Raw genomic sequence first — 16,982 nt, forward strand, 5'->3', positions numbered from 1 at the left:
TTCTGTGATCCTCCCTCTCTTTTTCTTTTCTGTTCTCTTCAGTTGTTATCATAACAACATTTCGGATTTTTGTTCTGAGGCATTTCCATATGTAGAAAATTTGTTAAAGAAGAATACAGCCAAGGTACATAAGAGTTTATTTTGTTAGTTTCTGACTGAGAAATGATTGTGCCAAGCCTTAGGCAATTAACTGTTTATTCAGGCTGTGCAAATATATCTGCACTGTCTGTGCAGGTCTGGTTAATGACCAGACTCTGAATTCCTTACATTTGCCCCCAAAAAGTTTTTTACTTTGTACTGATGAGGAAGCACTGAACAGGACATAACAGTTGCACTGAAACCTTCTACTCTGACATCAAATGTGACAGAGAGTATTTACCAGAACACCTCTTGCCTGGCCTTGCTCAGTTTGGTTCTCAACAAAATCAACTTAGGAACTCCATTCAGATTGCTTTCTTGAGGACTGTTTGTTTTGTGACATGAATTGAACACCTCTTATTAATATAGATCACAATGCAGTGTAATATTTGGAGTATCTTTTATTTAAAACGAATGGCTGTTTAATCAGTTTCACCATTTAAAATAAAAAAAATAATTCTCCTTTGAAGTTAACATAAATGTAAATGAAATTTTCTTGCACCAAAAATATTCTTCAAAATAAGTGAGTATTGCTTGCAGTGTCTCTTCTGAACATTGCTGAACCATCTGTATAAGACAAGAGTTAACAGAAAACCTCCCTTCTTTTTTATTTTTACTAAGAGAATAATAATGTATTTTAAAATAGGTTCCAGTTATTTAGGTTTGTTTCTACAAAATTTACTATCTTTGTTGCGTTGTAAGCTTTCTCCTTTTGTATATGGATATCATATATAGGTAATTTTTCTAGGCGTGGGGTTTTTTTATCAGATCAGATAGCTTTTGCTATTTAATACATAGCCTTCATGTTCTTAAATCATGCACAATGAACTATTAAAATTGAAAATAAAAAACCTCTGGCAGAGAAAGCTTGAAAAATGGTTATAAAATGGGAACACACATTTTCATGTATGTGAATAAAGCAAAAAAATGGAAATAATCCACATTTTACTTGTCAAATTTCAAGAATCACAGTCATCATAACTGACCTTTTCATTTTCTGTGGTAATAGAACGAATTCTTCCTTTTTCTTCCCCCCCTTTTTTTTTTACTTCACTTTTTTCTATCAGGGCCAGAATATAAAAAGAAGTTGTGTTTACATGTCAAGAGTCATGACATCTGGAGCACAGCTGAATACGTTATTTCTTGGTGAGAGTGTTACACAATAAAGCCTGACTGACATTACACAAAATCCGAGACGCTTTCTGATCAGCTGATTTAATTAAAGCAAGATACTTGGTTCTGCACAATGCCTGTGTATAATCTATTACAAGCCTTTCAAAGGTACAAGTATGTAGTGTAAAATGTTGTTAGATTGGCTTGCATGACTTGTCATTCTGTTTGCAGATACCTCAAATCAGCTATGCATCCACAGCTCCCGAGCTGAGCGATAACACCAGGTATGACTACTTCTCTCGAGTGGTCCCGCCAGACTCCTACCAAGCCCAGGCCATGGTTGACATCGTGACAGCCCTTGGGTGGAACTATGTCTCAACACTGGCTTCCGAAGGCAACTACGGAGAGAGTGGTGTGGAGGCGTTCACGCAGATCTCCAGGGAAATTGGTGAGTGTGTGCTTCTCAGGTTTGGTATTTATAGCTGCAGAGCATCGCTGCGTTCTGATTAGGTGTGTGCAGCGTGATCAGAACACCCGTGGGTGTGTTACCTGGACTCAAGTGGGTGATTTTGCTTCTTGCATTTCTGCCAAGGTGGCAATTCTGGCAGCAGTTTAAGAAGAGAGGCAAAAAATAAATATCTTTCAACTCTTTTTGGAAAAGGGAAGCTCCTTGATGACTTAGGGGCAAAAAGGAACCAGATGCTGAACTACAGCCAGATTTGAGGAAATGCAGTTTTTGATTCAGCTTAGGAAAACTATGGTCCAGTGAGAGCTTTTTCCATGTTCCAGCACAGATAAACCTGGACGTTTTAATTTTGATTAATGTTAAAAATAACAAAATCACTCTGAAGTAAAACACATAAACTTGCCATTTTCCCTTTAATAAAATGTGCTGTACAAATATAGGCACTATGAGACGTATATTTAAGTCCCTTTGATCCTTCAAAATTTTTTTTCACACTTTTGTAGTTTTTTCTGGCTGGCAAAAATGGTTGTTTCCCAGGTTTTGGACACCAAGAAATAAGATGGTGAGTAGCAGGTAGTTTGAAAGAGGGTGGAATCAGTCTTTCACCAAGTACAGGGTTAAATAACAAACAATTTTACTGTCCTTCTTCAGAAGGAAAGGAAAACAATTTTCCTTCCTTCCTTCCTGGGTTAATCTACTAGATTTGGCTTAGAGGGCATGTACATATAAATTCCAGCTCTTTTGAATCAGCTCGGGTGAGAAAATATGATAATATCTCCCACTTTCACTAACTGCATGTGAATATAGAGAGCATCTCTACCTATAGGAAGGCACATATGTGTTTCAGGTATTTATGCTTGAACCATAAAGGTAAGTGATTACTTACAAGAACCTGGTTGTAGGATGAAACAGCCATTTTTGACATTAGGGAACCAGTGCATGCAATATGCTTACTTGTTTAAATGATAAATGTTCTTTTTCTAGTTTCTGATCATTGCTGTCAGCTCCTAGGTGTGTTTATGGAAGAGCCAAAGCTGTCTGCTGTACGTCGCTTTGTTCTGGGGTTAGCAAAGGAACGGATAATTCTTTCACAGTTCATACCCTAAAGAAATGGTTCATCTGTGGCAAATAAATTGGCTTCCCCAGACGCCCACTGAATTCATTGCCTGAAAAATCATTTTTTCTTGAAACCATCTGCAACACAGCTAGTGCTGAGTTCTGAAAGGAAACAGATAGAATACAGGACTTTTTACTGTTTCCCATTTCCAGGAGTATGAGAGAACTTCAGATGAGGGCAAACAAAAACTTTAATTACCTTAGAATCACAAGAGTTTGGATCAGTTGGATCTCCATTGATCCTAGAATAAAAAAAGACGAATGTAATTTGATAAATAATTAGCACAAATAAGATAAATATTATTAATAGGATTGTGAATCCAAAGCTGTTAAAATCATCATGTGCTAAACATTATAAGATCTGTGTAACACCAAAAAGCATGATAAGTCATGATTAGTGGCTTGGGTTTTTTTTTTTTCCCTTGTGATTTATGTTTTCTATTGGAACACTTGATTTTTGGCAACCTCTGTGCTCCCAGCAACTTACCAGCTATTGTAGGTATCAGGGGCTCTAATGGTTCTAAAGAAGGAAAGTAGAGGGAGGCAGGCCAGACAAGCAATTTTTATTTCCTAGAAAAATACTCAGGTAAACAATCAGGTAAATCATATGTAACCACAGGGACATGACTGATAACCAGCGCAAAATTGTCAAGAACAAATAGTATCAAATCCATCTAATAATTTTCTTTGACAGGATAACAGCTTATAGCTGGAGAAAAAGCACTTGATGTGTCACATCTCTCAAATTTTGTAGTGTTATCTCAATTGTAACATATAGTATTCTCCTGAGCAAATTTGGCAATTGTGATCTAGGTGTAAATAGGCTGGATGCAGACCTATTTAGAAAAGTTTTCTCAGAGAGCAATTAGCAATGATTTTCTGTTTAAATGAAAGAATGTGTTGTGTGTTATTTGTCAGTTTAAGCTGGATCAGGTACTTGCCAATAATTTCATGTTTAACCCAGATGGGCTTGGAATGAAGATAATTGTAAAATCTGGGGGTTACTTTAAGGTCAGAAGGACTAAGTCTAGGACTAGGAGAGTATCTAGAAGAAATCCTTAGAGTCCAAATCTGAAAACACTATCTGGAAAAGGACAAATTTAAGACACCCACAAGGCATTTAGCTTCTGCAAGGAAGAATGAGGAATGAGGAATTCAGACAGAATTGTCAGAAAGTACTAATTTAAAAAATGATGCAGGGATAATAGTAAATTATAACCTATATTCCTAATTTTTTAATGGAACATGCAGGTAGACATACCATCTGTAAAATAATTTGAGTAATCTTCCAAATTGTCTGTCAGTTGTGGAAAGTCATTTTGACTCAGTACAGGTTTTATCCCTCACTTCAGAAAAAATGAAACTCCTGAAGCAAGCAAGAAGAAGAACAAATCTCAAAAATATGGTCTGTGAGGAACAGCTGAGCAGGGAGGCTTAGTTCAGCTGAAGAAGTTGACTAAGATGAGGTGATAAAAAATAATATTTTTCAGATAGGCTTTTGCAGGAAGGTAGAGCACCACTTGTTCATCCAAATACAGTATACATAAACAGAAATATGGAATTAATCTCTAGCATGATTGTGTCTAGGTTTGGAGAAAGCCCCTTGTAATGTTGAAGACATTGAGTATTATATCAGCTTACCTGGGGACATTTTGGAACCTCCATTGATAAGGATCCATGAGAATGCATTAGGCAAACACCTGCCCAGTGATTATGTAAGTGTACTTAGCTCTTGCTTGGGGCTGGGGTGCAATGGATGATTTCTTAATGTCCCTTCCAGCCTGATCCCATTATCCACTGTCTTCAGACTTTTCATCTGAGCCATAGGGCTGGAAATGCTTTTAAAATGGAAACTCAATAGCATCTGACTATGGAGTCTGAGACTATAGAGTCTATGTAGGTTTACAAAAATCATCACATAGTATAAGACTACACACAACAGCAAAACCTGCCAGGTCTGTGTTAATGAACGGTGTGTTAAGAAGACCTGATCAGGGCAATGTGCTCCTGTGCAGCTGGCATAGAAATGTACAGGACAGCTCAACTCCTTGCTGAGTACCTTATGTCTGGTTTGAGATAAGTAGCTAACAACTGGAAGCAAAATGAATGTGAAGGTCAGCTAATGAAAAGCAAACAATTGAGAAAAGGGTGTGAAAAATATTGATATATTAATTTCTGAAAAAAATTCCGTGTATGAGAGGACATGGAAGGTAGCAGATTTGAAAATATAAATAGGAAAGTTTGTTCCTTTGGTTTATTATTTGTATTGTTTTTTAAAGGAGAGGTGAAAAAGGGCTAGGGTTTTACCTAATTTGAATAGACAGTTTAATTTAATATACTTATTTAATATGATGTTGACCCTTTGTCTCTAATTTCCAGTTTGATTGGCCCTCTGTTCAACTTCTATTTCTTGATCAGTAATAGAAGAAAAAGGAAGAAACAGGCTCCTGAATGAAATGTGGAATACTGAAAAGGTCAAAGTGGTGCCACCCTGACATGTCACCAAATATATTACATATCAAAATCTGCTCTCATTTTAATGACAAAGATCCTGTCTGGGACAAAGCAGAACTGGAAATTAAATATTTTACATGACAACGATTGGAAGGAGATTATTCCAGCTCATTCTTCCATGCTTTGTTTGAAGACAATGATTAAATTTATAGAATTTTCTATTCCCATTAAAAAGTTAATGATACCATTGTAATCATTTTGACATCATGATCAAATCATTTTGGTACATTGACCAAAGGAATGAATTTCTACTAATTGCTTAAGAGTTTAAACATTGAACTGAAGCTTGACTCACTGATACAAACTAAAATGGGGGGAAAAAAGGAAGTGCGTTTTACCAAGTCTTCATTAAACTGCCGTGCTAAGTATTAGTCTTCTATTTACTTTCTGTTCATTATCTTTGACCAAATAAATGTTGGAAAGTTTCTGAACCAACTTTCCTTTAATGGTTCATTTCATCTGTTATTAGAAACCAAATGAATTTACCATTAGAGGGAAAATCATGGGATGCTTTTCCTTTGTGTTTTTTTTTTTTTTTCCCTCCAAAATACAAAAGCACTTGATTCAGACAAATTTCTTTGAGCTCAGAATACTTTCTCTGTGCGATGTTTGTACTGGAAAATGTAACAAAACTACAAGTAATATATGGAATGGTACATGACAGATTTCTTTCACCACTATTGGTTAACTGCTGATAGGTACTGGCAGTGAAACACTTATAAAACTTTTAGAAGAGGAGGTAAAAGTAATAAAGGCAGGTAGTGGAGCTGATCATTAAGAATATGTGAGAAATTTCATCACTGCTTGCCCCTTTTTGCTTGTAAGTTTATTTTGCACATCTTGACAGAGGTGTAGAGAAGACAGCAAAGAGCATTAATCAAAGAATATTTAAAAATCTTTGACTGGTCAAAATAACAGCTTCATAGCAGCTTTATTCCAGAAGAGAATGGTGCATTTAATATCAGGGTGTGACCTTGAATACTTGTTTGTAGGAACGAGGTTCTGTAGTTTTACCTACTCCTTTTATACTGGTAAATTGCAGTTGACAGCATTTTTCCGAGGAGGGACTACAATTACTTGATGATCTTTCATAATATTCTATCATTACAGTGACAATGAAAGCTGTATATTAATGGTAATGAATGCTTGTGCTGAATGAATGCTACGGTAGCTTTGTTTGTTTCAGACTTCAACACTGGTAGCTATATTTTGTTTACATAGGAAATGGTCTGTGACATTTCTTTGACATGGTTCTTAAATCATGCTTGTCTCTTGTCAGCTCTTTCAGGGTGTTTACAGTTGTGCATTGTACCTCTGCTTTTATCCAAATTATTGGATTGCTTCTACACAGAAGAATCAAAGAATAGTTAGGGTTAGAAGTGATTCTCAGGATCATCTAGTCCAAGCCCCTTCCAAGGCAGGGTCACCTAGAGCAGATTACCGAGAAATATGTCCAGGTGGGTTTTGAATGTCTCCAGAGAGGCAGAATTACCTTTCACAATTTTTGGACTTCATCTTTTCAGTGGAAAAAGTGGAACTGTTTTGGCAAATGGGGAGGGCGTTTTGAGCAGGAAAAATAAAACTTAAGGGGTGTGGCATTTCCTTTTCACTTAAACTTTGATAATTTAGAAATAAGATGGGTTGCTGTTAAGATTAGTTCATATTTCCTGCAGTAATCTCTGCATACGTTTGATATAAAGCTAAAGCTTTTTGTGTTTTGTTAAGATGAATGGACTTCTTCCACACCCCCAAGATAGTGTTTAATGGAAGATTAAAAAATCTTGCAAAGTGAAGATGAAAGAAATACAATACATGAAATGTAACCTTTTCCCCAGAGATATTTCTGCTTTAAAGTCTGTTTTCAGGCATAACAAATTAATTTTCACAACTAATAATATTCTAACATACCCCCGCTAAGGGTAAACAGTTTAATTTAATTTAAGTTTTATTTTCATATTTATGCAGATAAAACTCTATTGATGGCACTGTATTTCAAGCTGCAAGCTGTAATTAATAATAACACTATATAATTGGCTACAGAAGCTTCAAAGTAATGTTGAAAAATTTCAAAATCAGATCGTAGGTGTATTAATATTGCAAAAGCTTGCAAATTACTCCAGCAGTTTTTAATATTTGTACCAATTTGTACCTGATAAAGAACAGTATAATTTCTAGGGATTTAAAATGAAGAACTATTTTAATTTCTCTCAGTGGTACTAATCAATGTGATATTCTTTAGCTATAATTATTTCTTTTCTCTCTATAGTTTTAGGCAGATAGAGCAGTAAGCGTACTTTCTGTGTATGCTCTCTGACCCTCCAGTAATTGTAGGCAGAGAGACTTCAATACTCTTGAGGTGTTTCTTCTTCAGTCAATTAGTTAAGGCACTTTTAAAATGTCCTACAGGAAGCTTAATAGTTGTAGTAGTGAGTACTACAGAAGTCTCTATAGTAGGACTTTTTCCTTCCTTTTTGTGAACATCAGATGTTTGCATTGGTTGTGAACACAAATTCAGAGTAGTAAAGATGTCCAGGAAACTTCATTTCATCAGTGCTTTTAGTGCTATGACTTGTTTGTAGCCATTTCAAACTTCTTAATTTAGTAATGATTTTTAATTCAATTTTTAAAATTGTATGAATTTAAAAAAATATAAATGTGATGATGATAATTTTAAGCAGTCTTATTAGATTAAAAATTAGATTCAACAAAAATATTTTTATTGAAATATAGTGTGTGATGGCCTGTGCAGGGATTGAACCTCCACAACCTTGGTGTTATTAACATCATGCTCTCACCAGCTGAGCCAATCTCAGGGTCTTTTGTGGTCTAGAATCAGTTGCATTCATGTCAAGAAGGTACATCTGATAAAGAAAAATTGTTGAGGCTCTTGAGTTTTCTGAGAAAATATTTTCTCTCTCTATGCCTTTTTGTCTTGAAATTATTTCTATTAGTTTTAAATATTTAGCATTTTTTAGAAAGCTTTGCTTTCCACCTGGAGAACTGTAAGTTTTAAAAATTGTGTGAGCAATGCCTCCTGATTGATATTAGCAATATACTCTTAGTATCAGCTCTTCTGTGATCTGTGGCTGCAGTTAAAACCACGAAACCCTGGAACTGCCAGACTGAGCCAGACACTGCAAGTCAATATCTTGTCTCCAGTGGTGGCCTCAATACATGGAACAGAAGGACACCAAAATCTGGCTTAGTCACTGGCAGAAATACTTATCCAAGGAGTGTTCTGTAACCCTAGGTGTTTAGTGGTTGATATTAAATTTCCTGAACCATGAAAATTTATATCCATTATGATTTCTTTCTGTTGCCATTTCACCATTTTAACCTCACTTGTTAAATATTCTTTTGTCTAGATGCTACAAATGGTGTGCAGGAGAATCCAGTTAACCTCCTTCATAGTGTGCCTCCATTCTAACATCCATATAAGATATGAAGTAATTTCAGTTTAATGGTTTCTGTTGTCGCTTCCTGGATCCTTTATTTCATTTATATCTCTGGTAAGCTGTGCAGCCATGACTGAACACTCTAAGTAAAGCTTTACTGTTGATTTATGTAGTGTCATTGTAATCTCATTTTTATTCTCAGCCCCAATCTTTATGCATGCTGACAAATGGTAAGCTTTTTCTGTTGGCTGCTGGGTATCAAGCAAATTATTTCCAAAAGCAATCTGTTCTGACACTCAAAGTTTATTAACAAATGGCAACAGCTGATTTAGAACCCAATGATGTGTGTGAACAATTCCAGGTATTTCTGCCAGCCCGCTCTCCACTGTATTTGTCAATAGTCAATATTTTTCTATGACATACTTGTTTATCTATCTTTGTGAATACTTTGTCACTTCTCTCTGCTCTTTTTATTTCAAATAATTTTATATAGTTTTCAAAATTTCCAATCTTGCAATTCAATACACTCCCTCTCCTTTTGAAGATATTTGTGTTAAACAAATCAAACCCTGGTAGGCATTTCTAGAGCACAAGTTTATTAACCTTTTCCAGTGTTGAGTTTTGGCTGTTTCTTTTTATTCCTTCTGCTCATTTTTTTTGATCCTTGGGAGTCCTTTCCCTCTCCCCACTTCCCAATTTTTAACTGTTCATCCAAAAGTCTTCTAAAAACTCTATTATGAATGTTAATATTTATGCAAAACCAATATATCTGTTTTAATAGTAACTACTGTTGCATGCTATCTAAGTACTAAGAGCAGAGTGCAGAGAGATTTGAATTTACCTTATAAATGTGTCTTGTACAACTGTATGCTCCTCCTGAATGGTGCTTTAAACTATGTAGGTGCTTTAAACTATGTAGGATCAAATCTGCTACTGTGCCAGTGGTACTGTTAGTTGAGAGTGAAGGTTAGTAACTTTGCTAAGTTGAATTCTTGTAATTGTCCAGCTGCCCATGAAGCCACTGACTCAGTCACGTAGCCCATGGTCTTTCAAATGTTAGATTAGCCCTAAAAGAAACTTGGAATTTATCTTTCTTCAGAATTCTTGACAACTTATAGTTTATGAATTGAGACAGAGGGAAATTGCATTATGATTTTTGTACAAACTTCTGTATTACAGCTGAAGCATATTTTGTTCAGATCACAGTACAATTTTATTTTTGATAGCTATAAAATGAAACAGAAAATGAATATTCCATCTGATGTGTTTGCAATTATGCCTTCTGATATTAAAAAGAAAAAATGAACAAATGCAACTGAGATTTTGTTTTCAAGATTTTTTGACAATTTGGTCTGAATGGGAATATCTATCAGAAAAAAGTAATCATAAACATTAATGTTACTCAGTAATTATCTTTCCTTCCTTTCATAGGCTAAATGTTGTTAATAAATCGTGTATTTGCATGATATATAGTTTACTTTCCTGAGCAGTCCTATGGATGTCTTGGAAAATGTTAAAGCAGACAGTGCTGGGTTTTTTTTTTCATCTGAAGAGAAAACAAAGTGAGAAAACAGCTATTCCTCATTCTGTGTTTATACAATAGATGTGTGATTTCATGCCCACTGATATTTACTGTACTGTGATATATCTACCTCAGTAGTAGGTAGATGATAGTAGGTGATGCCCACTGTCTTTCTTCCTTTATATTATGGTAAATTTCAATGTGTTCTGGCTTTCACCAGTGGGATTTTCACTTCTCATTTTACTTCTTTATGACTTTCCCTACTTGTTCTACTGTTTGTATTGTCACTGGCTGCTATTTTTAATATGCCATGCTAATACAAGATTCTTGAGCTTTGCTCTGCTGAATGATGTAGAAGGGTTGACTGAGTTGGATGTTACAATGCTGACAGTATTCATGCAAGATAAAATGCAAAGAATGTCTGATTGTAAATGTCAAAGAAATGTTCTTGTCTTCATTTTACTTATTTTCTTTCTGTTGTTGAAGGCCAGGGGCCCATATTGTGCCCTCAGTCACAGTAAGTACGTGTTTGCTATTAAACATGTACTGGGGTGGCTTAGCAGTAACAGCTCTCTCTCGAGTGTTCAGACTGGGGTAACCCTTCAGATAAAAGTAATTCTCTTAATTCTATTACCTAATGAACTTTCCACAGAATTCCAGAGAACTCTATTAAAAAAAACAGTATTTCAAGAATTGCTCTCATTCGTTTCAGAAAAAACAGACATATGTGAATGCCTCACTAATATTTAGAAAAACTCCTGCATTGATTTTTTTCTGTTATAAATGCATGATTTTTATGCAAATTGCAAGCTGTGATACCACTACTTTAAACTGGGATGACAGAAATATGCACATTGTGAAAACTTACAACTTATGAAAAGAGATCATTTTTTTCTCTTGCTAGAAAACAGTGTTTCTTAGATCCTCTCAAGGACGGAGTTTTGTATGATGAAAACAGAGTTGTTTATTCCACTACTTTCTTAAATACATAATGATTAGAGACTTTTCATCACTTTCTAGAAGAAACTAAAAGAGAACTAATTGTTTAAAATGCTGACATTCTAACAAAAATGCCAGTCTGTCTTTAACATTCTTCATAAAAGCAGGATATTTGGACTAGGCAATTAATCAAGAGAATGAGTTACAAAGCAATACCCTTGAGTAGCACAGGTGTCATACAGATAAATCCCTGTGTTGCTGTGTCTGTCCGCATCCCAAAATTTTCCTTCTGGAGCATACTCTGCAGTAGCATATAGGAATGCACATTGCCCTTCACGTGCCTTCATGAGTCACCTTCTGCTTGGGATGCTTGCTGAAGTGCTGTGATTGGGTTGTCCTAGAGAGAGGAACAAAATTTCAACCCCTTTGTAAACACAAGAGCAAGGGGGTTGTAGATTTCAAAACTGAGGACTGACTCCATTGAAATGCATGCATCTGTGTAATTTGTAGATGTTAGGGGAGGGATGGAGGGCTAAGAAAACCAAATATATCTCAACACTTTGATGATTCCTACAAACATTTATGCTGGAAATGTTCAACTGCCATTAAGGGATCCATGAGACTTGCATGATGTAATTAATCCCGAGGATGTTAATGCTCTCCCAGGTAAGATCAACCACACCTGTTTGCAGGAGTACCATGTTAAGATCTGTTTTATTTTAAAAATGGGAACAAAAACTCTGAACTAAACTTGTAGGGAAGTTCTTAATTTTTTGTAGGGATTCCTATTTTCCTTTTAACCTATTTTTTTTTATTTTGAGGGTGGGTGGGTGGATGTCTACTTATCATCTGCATGGACCCTGTCCTTTAATACAGCATGGAAATCCTGGAACATCTTAGGCCCCAGAAGGATGAGAGAGAATGGAATTTTTTAGTGCCAGGAAATAAGCAACCTTCATTTTATAAAAGTTGAAGACAAAGTTTGGTATGAGTACCATGAAAACCTGCTTTCACAGTAGAATGGGAGCCTACATAACTTGTCAGAGCCTGCCCAGGTCTTTGGTGACTTTGCAGAGTTCTCATGGATAAGGGGAATGAAGCACAAACGGAGCCCCTTTGTGCTGCTCTGCTCAGATGAAGGCAGTAGGTCTGCATGCACTCTGCCATGTGCATTGTCATACATTCATATTGGATTTGGCATACATTGGCATGTTGGATTTGCTGTGAGATGCATTACAACATTTGCTAGGACCAGTAAATTGAGTTATGTGATTGTAAGTATTTTACCTAATATGGTAGTGCACTTAACAAAGTGCTGATAATTATGCTGCTCAATTTATAAGAATTGTCAAACCTCTTAATTGATTCCATTATATTATGGTATTTTATGGATTAAATCCTTTCAAAGCTTATTCATGAGGTAGAAATATTAATAATATTTGATGAAAATATTTTGATTAGTTAATGTTTTTGGGGTTTTTTTCACAGAATCATTAGCTTTGTAAACTGTTATGCCACTTCCACAGAAGTGAAATGTTAGAGCCAACCTGAAGATATTGTTTCTGTTACTAAAATATATGCAAAATATGTGTTGGTTTTTTTTTCCTTTTTTTCTTCCGGTTAAGTGCAAAGAATTTGCTTTAATAATTTAAAAGTAACTAGAGAATGGTATTCATGGCATAGGTTTTTACAGGCTTAGGTATAAACTTTTTATTGTAATTAATGTGCATTTCATTGTTAAATCCCTTAATTGCTTTGATATTTTAATTAATCAGATGTGCATGAGTTGGCAGTGATGGCTGTACAGAGGCTTTTAAAGTCATGGTACTTTGAGGATGCTTTTCTTCCTATGTGGACCTTGGTAGAATCTAAACTTTAGGTTGGGTGGGGAGAGGAGGAATTTGTGTGATGGCAAATGTTCAGCTGAGATGCAGAAGGACTTCTCAAAGAGAGAGCAATGGTAATGGCAAGTTTTTCACAATAATTTCCATGAAATTGTAAGTTTCATTAACTAAGATGAGTTTAAATGTGGTTGTCTTATCTTTCTTTGTCTTTCTGTGGTAAATAACTTCAAAGGAGACAGGTTTTTGGAAGAGGACATTTGGATGTGTTTAGGAAATGTGCTAGTGATGGAAGAGCACCAGTTCCCATCTGTACACTTGCCACAGGCACTGAAAGCTTGTGACAAGCCCCTCTGGGCTACCTACACATCAGGTGCCTCTCAGGAGGAATGGTGAAAGGCATTCAAGGACTTCTGTGCTGGCTAGAGAATCACTTTCTGTTTCCTTCTAAATAACTCTTGCTGCTCATTTGTTATTTCTGTTGTTATACAGGCATAGAATACCTTGTGTGAGAAAAAGATTATGTACAGGCTTAAGTGGTAGAATACATAGTGTTCAAATGCTTTTTTTCCCTAGTCCAATTACATAGTTTACACAGAAGAAAACAGGACAAATGAGAAGAGAAAGAGGGGAAAGAAAGAAAATAAAATGAAGAAATGCTTGGTGGGTATCTTCTGTTATCTGTTATCAGCTTTCAGTTTATATTATGTTCAGTTTAATAAAGTGCTTAACAAAATACAGTTATGTTTTGTTAGGAAGTGATATTCTAGGCAGTGCAATATATTTCTGAACAGGGAAGTAAGCCCCTGAGTTCTGTCCAGTTTGGTTTAACTTATGCACAGGAAGAGAAGGAAAACAAAGCATGATTCAAGAGTGGATAGAAGCAGTTTATAAAAAGGAGTGTTCAAAGCATTTGCATGAGACAGAGTGGAATTGGACTCAGAAACCCAGATGATCCTTTCTCACACTCTTGGTCTTAGGATTTGCTCACGGTCAGAACAGCTGTGCAGGATCAAAGCTTGAAAGTTGAGTTTGGGTTCCCTCTGCCCCTCAAATCATCCTTTCTTGCTCAAGCAATTTATCACTTCTTTAGGAAGGTATTTTGATTGATGACTGGGTAATTTTATTCCATTTTAAATGGATCTATTAGAATGAAACACAAGTCTTGAGTAAATGTTTCTTTTGATGGTGCACTAAGTCCCTATACTCTGCCTCACTCTGTCTTACACAACAGAAATGAAATACATCCACAAATATTTTTTTCACTCCAATTTTGAGATATGATTTTCCAATCCACTTAAAAATATGTTGCTTTTAGCTTGGAGAATATGTTTTATACTAAATCATGTTTCACTTAGAAAAGGTTGCTGTTGAAGTAGTTGTAGCTTATGGATTATTGAGCATATCAGATATGACTGCTTTTTTAAAATTATGGTTAATTAATTAAAAACCCCATAAAAGAATAAAAAGATTAATGCAACACCATACATTCGCCTGTGCAACTGAGCTTGAATCTTATTTATTTGTGCAAAAGCTCCTTTGCTATCTCCAAAGGAGAGGAATCCCAGTGTTATGAGATCTTCATGAGTGATCATTTAGCAGACTGTACCATGTGCAGTTGACAGCCTGGTGAGAGAGTTTACACAGAGCTATTGCTTTTGCTTGCTCAACATTATTAATTCTTTGCTTCCAGAATCAGAGAATTTCCCACCATTCTAATTCATTCCTTTCCATACATGTGAATAAATAGATTTTAGACAATTAAGCAATTGAAATAAGACTGACACCACTAAAATATAGCATGATGAGACACCAAGATTAGCCTCAGCCCTTCTCCAATTAATTTGCTCCATCAACATTTTATTCTTACTGAAATAATTCGTCACTGCTAACCGGATAAAAAATAAAGCAAACATTCTATCACAGAGGCTGTGTGAGGGGATAGAGGGCAAGAACCTGTAATTTTTGTATTAAAGTAATCCTAATACTGCTGAATCTGCAGGAATAAGGTAATGGATAAAACAATGCTAAAATGGCATGTCTTTGTCTTATCTTTTGCATTTAATAAAAGTTCATTATAAAACTTAACATTAGGTTTAATCTCTTGATTACTGATTGATGTTATGCATCAAAAGGAATGAAATGATTGAAGTAAAGCAACTTTTGGAAGGCAGAAACAAACCTGGTATTTGTGCCTTTAAGACTTATGAAAAGAAAGGAAGTAAAAGTATCTCATGGACTTGCACTATTTAATGCATTAAACCAGTTGCCAGCATATAGTTACTTTTGATTTAGTTTTAGATGCAACATCCTGTGTTGTGTTTTCCAGTAACTGAGTGGTTCCTGCTTTTTCAGGTTTTGTTATTGATTGTGTTGAGTTGCAGAACTTAGGGTATGTATATATAAATATTTGTGGTGGCAGTGGCGAGTAGAATGAGTGGTCCTTGTGTAAAAGAAGAGACAGAGATCAAAATCCCAAAGCTGGTGGCAGAGTACTAGGTGAAATGAAAGCATTACCAATGCTTATGCTACCACAGGATCTGTGTGGGGGGGAAAAGCTTTAACTTCTCATAACTTGCTCATGGCAGCCTTTCAGATTAAGAAAGGGTGGGAAAGGGAAAACAAGAGATGCAGTTGCTTGATGGTAAAGAAGAACTAAGGATGAATAATAGATAATTAATTCTGTAGTATGACATGAGGTCAGAGCCCCAGATGGCCTTCCAGCTGTCATTTTTTCCCACTTAACTCTTAGATATCCAATTAATTCTTTTGAAAGTTCCTGCTTGAAGCTTCAGGTTGCAAGCATGCCATGTCCTCAACACTTCAAAAATCCTCAGAGAAGTCTGAAACAGTGGCTGTGATCAGGAGTTTTATTTACATCATTTGATGCTGTGATCATCTGTGGGGTTACTCTAGCACCAGTGGTTGCTGATTTTTGGAGATGTGTGAATGACCCTCCCAGAGCCTACCTGTCCAGGAGGGTGTCTTTATCTGTTGGGTTACACACATATGCACTCACAGAATGTGCAAAACCTAAACATTTTTTTGGGAAATTAGTTCAAGTGGCGCCTTTTAATTTGGAATATCTTAATTTTGAGAGTAGCAGGTGTGCAGGTTTAGACCCACAACCTCAGATATACAAACAGAAAAACAACATCTGTAAATACAGAACCTCAGAACCTTATTCGGCAGAAAATAAAATACAAGAATATGAACCTACAAACTTACTTATTTTCTCATGGCTTGCCTTAAAAACAGTTGCTGTTTAAAAAGGATTTCCGCTATGAACAAAGTATCACATCTTATTCAGTCCTTTGGTAATTTAGCAGCTCAGTTTCATCAAACAGGAGTTTTCCAGGTTTACCTGTGGCAAAGGAGTTACCAAAAATGTGGAAGATCATCCAATTCAGTTTAAAGAAACTTACAACAAAGAAAATTAACTAAACATAGAAGTCTCTGAGAGCATCAAGAAAAGAGAATAAAAAAGTGTGGCAGGGGTTGTGTGAGAGCAAGAGCTTCTCCTATGTCTGTGATTGAAACAATGGGAATTACATCTCTTGTTTATTTTTGCAGTTAAAGTAATCAAGATCCCTGGTGTTGGGACACCTGCTTGCCTTCCTTTCTTTCACCTCTTTTTTTCCCATTTCTCTCTCAATTTGGTATGACCAGTTTTTTATATGAAAAACTGACATTTGACTGAAATTGAGTGGTTTTAGATTTGCACATGTTAACAAAAAGGGATCAGTAGTCTGCTGCAGAAGGAGGGAGGTGCAGTAGGATAATGAAATCTTCCTCTGCATTTTTCTATTGACTTCCTAAATTCTTTATAGAGTCAATTTAAGTGGACTGAGAAGTCCCCATTTGGGTCCAGGATCTTAAAATTTTGGTCAGGCAGTGTCTAACTTGATCATCTCATTAACAGGATTGTATTTCATCTC

General features: G+C 35.8%; 1 protein-coding gene across 4 annotated transcripts in view; it reads left to right on the forward strand.

The window, feature by feature from the left end:
- GRM8 (glutamate metabotropic receptor 8) overlaps positions 1-16,982 on the forward strand; it is a 313,000-nt gene that overhangs the window by 60,715 nt on the left and 235,303 nt on the right. For all 4 annotated transcript variants that reach the window (XM_039726957.1, XM_039726961.1, XM_039726960.1 and 1 more), the window contains one exon: positions 1,483-1,699. In XM_039726957.1, the coding sequence (XP_039582891.1) occupies positions 1,483-1,699 (217 nt within the window). The remainder of the gene's footprint in view (positions 1-1,482; positions 1,700-16,982) is intronic.

The sequence above is a fragment of the Passer montanus genome, unplaced genomic scaffold (genome assembly GCF_014805655.1).
Source record: "Passer montanus isolate IOZ18808 unplaced genomic scaffold, ASM1480565v1 scaffold6, whole genome shotgun sequence".
NCBI classification, from domain to species: Eukaryota; Metazoa; Chordata; class Aves; order Passeriformes; family Passeridae; genus Passer; species Passer montanus.